Source organism: Lithobates pipiens, unplaced genomic scaffold, assembly GCF_037356315.1.
Source record: "Lithobates pipiens isolate NorthernLeopardFrog02 unplaced genomic scaffold, aLitPip1_a1.2 Scaffold_18, whole genome shotgun sequence".
NCBI classification, from domain to species: domain Eukaryota; kingdom Metazoa; phylum Chordata; class Amphibia; order Anura; family Ranidae; genus Lithobates; species Lithobates pipiens.
Window position 1 is genome coordinate 418,155,821 of NW_027507758.1, and position 8,135 is coordinate 418,163,955.

The 8,135-nt window shown below is 37.2% G+C and overlaps 1 protein-coding gene across 6 annotated transcripts in view; it reads left to right on the forward strand.

Moving 5' to 3' along the window:
• The first annotated feature begins 2,099 nt into the window (after positions 1-2,099).
• MECOM (MDS1 and EVI1 complex locus) overlaps positions 2,100-8,135 on the forward strand; it is a 740,867-nt gene continuing 734,831 nt past the window's right edge. The window contains exon 1 of one of the 6 annotated variants that reach the window (XM_077488015.1): positions 2,100-2,294. In XM_077488015.1, the coding sequence (XP_077344141.1) occupies positions 2,258-2,294 (37 nt within the window). In that variant the 5' untranslated portion in view covers positions 2,100-2,257. The remainder of the gene's footprint in view (positions 2,295-8,135) is intronic. The other 5 variants (XM_077488014.1, XM_077488017.1, XM_077488016.1 and 2 more) reach the window with 5 other exon arrangements.

The window sequence follows — 8,135 nt, forward strand, 5'->3', positions numbered from 1 at the left end:
GCTTTATAGATCCAATACCATTATGATGTGCAGGCAATGAATTCTAATGTGCTGTTCTTACACTATTAACAAGATGGACACAAGCCACTCTCATCTTATTCTAATTAAATTATACAATAGAGATCTCTCTCTATTTATTTACGGGCTTTAATTAGACAGAGACGTTAAAGCATGCCTGATGTGAGGAGGACAACAAATCCCAGCATGCCATTACTATGTTGCAGCAAAGGAGCCTCATTCTGTCACTGGTGTGCCTTCTAGATTCTAGAGGAAGCAAAGGTTCTAGAGGTCTCTGAATGGGCTATAGGTATTTGAAAGGTACCAATTATATAGAATCAGCACCAGGAACCAGAGAAATGATACCTGTGGGTACTGAGCTACATTCAAATCTAAAACTTGTCTTCGTGTGATCATGACAGGGTTACTGTACATGGTTTGTTAATATGGATCTCATAGACAGATCGATAGATAGATAGATAGATAGATAGATAGATAGATAGATAGATAGATAGATAGATAGATAGATAGATAGATAGATCAATGACAGATAGACACATATTGAATAATGTTTAAATAGATCAAATGACAGGTAAATTATAGATAAATAGATAGATAGATAGATAGATAGATAGATAGATAGATAGATAGATAGATCAGATGGCAGCTATATACTGTAAATATTATATAATGGATGGAATAGATAGATTGGTAGGTAGATCGATGATAGATAGATAGATAGATAGATAGATAGATAGATAGATCAATGACAGATAGACACATATTGAATAATGTTTAAATAGATCAAATGACAGGTAAATTATAGATAAATAGATAGATAGATAGATAGATAGATAGATAGATAGATAGATAGATCAGATGGCAGCTATATACTGTAAATATTATATAATGGATGGAATAGATAGATTGGTAGGTAGATCGATGATAGATAGATAGATAGATAGATAGATAGATAGATAGATAGATAGATAGATAGATAGATAGTCTGTCTATCTATTACATAATATTTATATATATCATTCTATCTATCTATCTATCTATCTATCTATCTATCTATCTATCTATCTATCTATCTATCTATCTATCTATCTATCTATCTATCTATAATCTACCTGCCATTTGATCTATTTAAACATTATTTAATATTTGTCTGTCATTGATCTATCTATCTATCGATCATCGATCTACCCACCTACCTATCTATCTATTCCATCCATTATATAATATTTATATAGCTGTCATCTGATCTATCTACCTATCTATAATTTACCTGTCATTTGATCTATTTAAACATTATTCAATATTTGTCTATTTGTCATTGATCGATTCGATCTATCTATCTATCTATCTATCTATCTATCTATCTATCTATCTATCTATCTATCTATTATTGAAAAATGTTTAAATAGATCAAATGACAGATAGATAGATCGATAGATAGATCGATAGATAGATAGATAGATAAGGTGACAGATATATAAATATTATATAATGGATGGGATAGATAGATAGATAGATAGATAGATAGATAGATAGATAGATAGATAGATAGATAGATCGATCGATCGATTAGATGGCAGCTAGACTGTGTAGCCTTCCGCACAGATGATTACAATACATTGTAACAAATCGGATAAATGAAAGTGACACAAGTAATCTTAGATGTAATGTGCTTTTACTATGTTGCTAGAAAACAAATGCTTCTCCAAGATCAGCACTGATGTAGCGCCGACGTGTAGCGCAGCGTCGTACAAGCAGGTGATGATCGGTTGGGTGATTGATACATGTCACACACAATACACGATGGCTTTTTCCTGACACCCAACTCGTTTTATTTGTCAATGAAAGGTCAGCTAGAGTTGGATAGGAAGTTACCCCGATCAGATTGCGGTGGTGAATGGAGGAGGAGAGGCGATGTGATCGGCAGAGGTGTCAGACGCCGCCGAGCCCCGCAGTGTGCACACATGAAAAGCCTGGTGTGTGGAAAGCACCCGGGGAGAGCTCCATGTGACAAGATCTGAAACCCCAAATGATAAATCGCAGCAAACTTTTTTGGCAGAGGCTTGAGGTGAAGAGCGCATGCGCGAAGGTGTCTAAACTGACAGTGCTGGGGAGATAGCGAGTCCGGAATGAGAAGGGGATTGAGAGAGTGAAAGAGAGAGAGAGAGGGGGAAAAGAAAAAAAAAGGAAAAGATCCAAGAGAAAAGCTCCAGCAAACCATCATCGAAGAGCTGTCACCATGAGATCCAAAGGCCGGGCAAGGAAACTGGCCACAAGTAGGTGCAATGTGCTATGGCTTTTCACCCTCTGCCATCTTGTAGAGGGCTCTGATCTCTAGGATTGTGGGCTGCCCATCCTGGCACACTGGCAGGGACCTGGTGGATCCATGCAGGGACTACAGGGAGATGATGCCCTGATCTGGGGGCACCTGGTACACACCACAGCTGCTCTTATTGCTGCGGCTCCTCCTGCCACTGCTGCTGTAACACGTCCAACTTGCTGGGCTTGCTTGCACTTCGGGCTTGTGCAGGGATGAGGCAGGCAGGACTTTGAGAAAGTTGCTGTTGCTCAGGGAGTGGAAGCTGAATGAAGCTGCAAGGACGCTTGTCGCCGCTAGTGGGCGCTGCGTGACAAGCAGCAAACTCCATGCCACCTTTTAAAACAGGACCGGCTTAGAATCAGTTTACTTACTATTAACCCTTCAATCTGCATGGGGCAGTCTATTCTGGGAGAGTTACATGAGGACAGAAGAAAAGGGTCTAGACAGCCTTGTAGTGTCTGATGTTAGTGGGAAAATATTAATCAGTATTTCGGCTTTATCACACTATTACCCATGGATCATGTTTTATTTCTGATTAATAGGATGTATTAAAATGTCTGCATGTGTTTATAAATATTAACCCATAGCCATATATTTACCCGTAATATTAAACTGTCTTCATCCGAGCTGTAATATCTACTATGCTTGTGTTTACAAATGTTTGCTGAAAATGGGATCGATTGCTTTATTTCCTGCGAAATGGAAACAGTGCCTTTAAATGGACAGTGCATGTGACTGGTCCACCAGTGAGCCCATCACTACTCCACCTATGATCACTACTCCGCCCATCATCACTACTCCACCTATGATCACTACTCCACCCATCATCACTACTCCACCCATCATCACTACTCCACCTATGATCACTACTCCACCCATCATCACCCATCATCAGTACTCCACCCATCATCACTGCTCCACCTATGATCACTACTCCACCCATCATCACTACTCCACCTATGATCACTACTCCACCCATCATCACTACTCCACCTATGATCACTACTGCACCCATCATCACTACTCCACCATCATCACTACTCCACCTATGATCACTACTCCACCCATCATCACTACTCCACCTATGATCACTACTCCACCTATGATCACCAATCCACCCATCATCACTACTCCACCCCTCATCACTACTCCACCAATGATCACTAATTCACCCATCATGACTACTCCACCTATGTTCACTACTCCACCTATGATGACTACTCCATCTGTGATCACTACTCCACCTATGATCACTACTCCACCCATCATCATTACTCCACTCATCATCACTACTCCACCTATGATCACTACTCCATCTATCATCACCCATCATCACTACTCCACATATGATCACTACACATATGATCACTACTCCACCCATCATTACTATTCCACCCATGGGGCTCCAATCATTTTATTTCACTTGTTATGAAATGGGGCAAAAGCAGTGCAATGCCACTGTTCTACCATGCTTATTTCTTTTTCTTATAAATTAAAAAAAAAAAAAAACAGGGAAATATTGTATATTATAATTTATATCACATCATATAAGATTATTATAGGCGGCTTCAACGGCAGACAATTTATTTCCCTTTTTTGTGCTTGACCTGATGCTAAATGTATGTACAAAGGAAATACACGGCGATAAAAAAAAGACCAATGTGACAGAATTAAAGCCGGACACTGTGGTATATAAATCGCGAATATATAAATATATATTTTATATAAATCAATGATATATCATTATTTCATGTAAATCATTAATTTCCGTCTATCTATCGATCAACTATCTACCTAGCCATGTATTATGTATCTATTATAAATGTGTGTTTCTGGCAATCACTTTATCAATTTATCTATCGATGTATCATCCAAGTATGTATGATGTATGTTTGCATGTACTGTATGTATGTATATATCGATTTATCTATCGATGTATCATCCATGTATGTACGATGTATGTATCTTTTTATCTATCGATTTATCTATCGATGTATCATCCATGTATGTTTGATGTATGTATGTATCTATTTATCTATCGATGTGTCATCCATGTATGTATTATGTATGTATGTATCTATGTATCTATGGATTTATCTATCGATGTATCATCCATGTATGCATGTATCTATTTATCTATCATTTTATTAGTTATGTATCTCTTTTGAATGTATGTGTGTCTGCCTGCATCCATCCATCTATCTATCTATCTATCTATCTATCTATCTATCTATCTATCTATTTATCTATCTATCTATTTATCTATCTATCTATCTATTTATTATCTATTTGTCTATTTATCTATCCATTTATTAGCTATCTCTCTATTCCTATTCATTTATTATGCATGTGTCTATTATGTATGTATGTATTTATTGTGCATGTATCTGTGTGCATTTGTCCATCCCTCTATCTACCTACCTATCTCTCTACCTATATCTAGCTCCCTTTAGCTACATTTCAATTTAATATATATATCTGTCCGTCCACACACCATTGATTTATTTATTGATCTGTTTACTATATAATATTATATGTTTATAGACTGATTTAGTGTTTAGTAAATGACACGTATATTTCTCTACAGCCTTGTAGTTACTACTCTATATTATAAATCTGTCGATAAGTTGACTCAGCTCCCCCCAGTGATGGAAATGGATTGGGGCTCTCAGATCTTGACTGGTGAAATCTCTGTTCCCTTTGGTGATTCGAACTGTCACATCCAAAGGGGTTTGTTGGTGACCCCAGTAATTCAGTCAATCAGCCGCCCCTCTATTCTTCATGTGCACTGCCATGTAGAAGGATACTGAAGCATTCATGCTTTCAGTGCCTCAATAGACAGGGACCCCTCCAGAGGTCTGGGAAATAAACCCTCTAATTGTCACATAGCAATCAGGGACACAATGCACGTTGTGTGGAGCTGACAACACTGACACAAGCCTGACACCTGAAGAGTACACACTGGACACTGGCACAAGTCTTGGGGACTGCAGAGCTGACTTTCCCAGAGAGGATCTGGGGAGCAGGGGGGCTGTATACTGGAATCAGAGTGTCTGATCAGGGAATGGGGACATTGTGAGCAGATATAAATCTCTACAGTCACCAGCATACAATTTAGCATCACTCACACACTATACTGTCACACTCGTAGGTGTGACAGTATAGCTGATAAATGTATGGATGGATATGGGAAGTAATATTACGCACATCTATACCAGTGTGGGCAAATGTCAAATAATATATCTGTTGTATTTTATGTGATGGTGTATGCAATTAGGATAGGCATGGAAAGAAATAACACATTCAAACTTATATTAGTGTGTGGCTGTGTATCTGATTAATATACACAGGCTGCTTATGTTACATAGTTACATAGTTAGGTTGAAAAAGACACAAGTCCATCCTGTTCAAGCACAAAAAAAAAAAAATTATAATATCATGTGATGACATACATAATCTGGATGGGCAGGGAAAAGTAAAATTACACACACCTTTATACTAGAATATGTGGATCTGATTATATATACAGGTGCCATTATGGGATGACATATGTCTGGATGGGCATAATAAAAGTAAAACTACCTATACATCTGTATTAGTATTTGTAAATGTAAATCCTATTTACTATATCTGCTGGTGTAAAGGATATGTAATCTGGATGGACATAGAAAAGTACAACTATATACACATCTATACAAGTATCTGTGGATATGGATCCTATTTTATATACAGGTGTCTTTATGGGATTATACAGTACTGTACATGTAATCTGCACGAGCATGAAAAAGTAAAACTACATACCCATCTATTTGTGGAGGTGGATCCTATTTTATATACAGGTGTTTTTATAGGATATATGTAATCTGGATGGGCATGGAAAAGTAAAACTTTATACATATCTACTGCATACTCTAGTATTTGTGGATGTAGATATGCAGGTGTTTTAATGGGATTTTATAGCTAATCCGAATGGCCATTGCAAAGTAAAAACACATACACATCTTTAATAGTATCTGTGGATATGGATTTCATTTTATATGCAGGTGTCTTTATGGGATTACAAATGTAATCTGGATGGGCATGAGACGTATTTTTACAAGCAGCTCCCCCAATAGCACAGTCTCAGCGAGCATGTAGACCTGTGTATGTGTGTGTATATGTAATTCCTTTGCATATCAGTCACAGCAAAAGATGCTCGCAGTGTGGGGAGAGCTGGCTGACCATTATAGCACCTGCAGCAGTAGGAGCGCTGTGCAGAGTCCAGGCACCACACACTAGCTGCTAGCCACCCAGCAGCCTCATAAAGGCTCAGGATGGGATTAGTTTAGCACAGCCCAGATGAATGGCCTGCACTTGTTACTTTTACACTTTAGCACTCCTATCTTTTACAGGCATTTAGGTGCTTGGTAGGTAGAAGCAGACCTGTCCCCAACATATGACATAATAAAGTCACACTTTCCCAGGTTTCCGATGTCTATGCTGGCTGCCTGTGTCCAGACTTTAAAAGCCCTGGCAAGTTTATGTGCCTGTTTAATAGTCCATTCGGATTTGTGTTGGAGGCAGTGAAATCCTGCCAGCTCCTTACTGTTTATTTGCGATCACTTTGCCATTACCTCTTAGTGCCTCTTTATTGCATTTGGCACAACATGCTAATATTCGGCTAAAAAATATCCCAGGAACACATTATTTCCCATTGGTAGGAAAGATCTCTCCAAGGGGAATAGGGTTGAAATATCCTAATCATGCCCTGGGGGCTCATTTATTTCGGTGCCAAATGCAGCTATACTGGTTATCTGTATATATATATATATATATATATATATATATATATATATATATATATATATATATGTCTAAACATATATGTATGCATATCTATGTATATGTACTTTTAGTCATTATACAATTATACATATTAACAATATAAGCATATACACAGCTCAGCATTTTTGAGGAAATTATAAAACATCTGTATTTAATTTCCTGATATGTGACTGTTTGCTTATAAATGTATACAAGGAAAAAAGTCTATCTATCTATCTATCTATCTATCTATCTATCTATCTATCTATCTATCTATCTGTCTGTCTGTCTGTCTGTCTGTCTGTCTGTCTGTCTATCTATCTATCTATCTATCTATCTATCTATCTATCTATCTATCTATCTATCTATCTATCTATCTATCTATCTATCTATCTATTTATCTATCTATTGATCTCTCTCTCTCTCTCTCTCTCTCTCTCTCTCTCTCTCTCTCTCTCTCTATCTATCTAACTTTTCTTTCTTTCTGTATGGGCCTGGTTTACTAAAATGTAAAATGAGTTTAAAATAAATTAAAGTATTCCTGTGTGTGTTGTGTACATGCAATCATGAAAAAAAAAAAAAAAAGAGTTTCTCCTTAAATTGTTTAGATGTTTGCAACTTTTTCTTTCTTTCTTTCTTTCTTTCTTTCTTTCTTTCTTTCTTTCTTTCTTTCTTTCTTTCTTTCTTTCTTTCTTTCTTTCTTTCTTTCTTTCTTTCTTTCTTTCTTTCTCTTTTTATATCCATGCTGCATGCTGAAAAAGCAAAGCTCATTAATTGCAGTGTAACTGTCTGGACCTTAGCATGCATGTTTATTGTCAGACTTATGCAAAATGGTCGGTAGTTTAGCAAACGCTGGTTTGAAAACAAGGCCTCATAGAAAATGAGGCTGCACCTATTGGCCTATAGGAAATTGTTCCACAGTAAGGCAACCATTCTTCCTACTCAATACATTACATAGATGTCAGCAGTCTTGTAAACAGCATCCATTACAGTC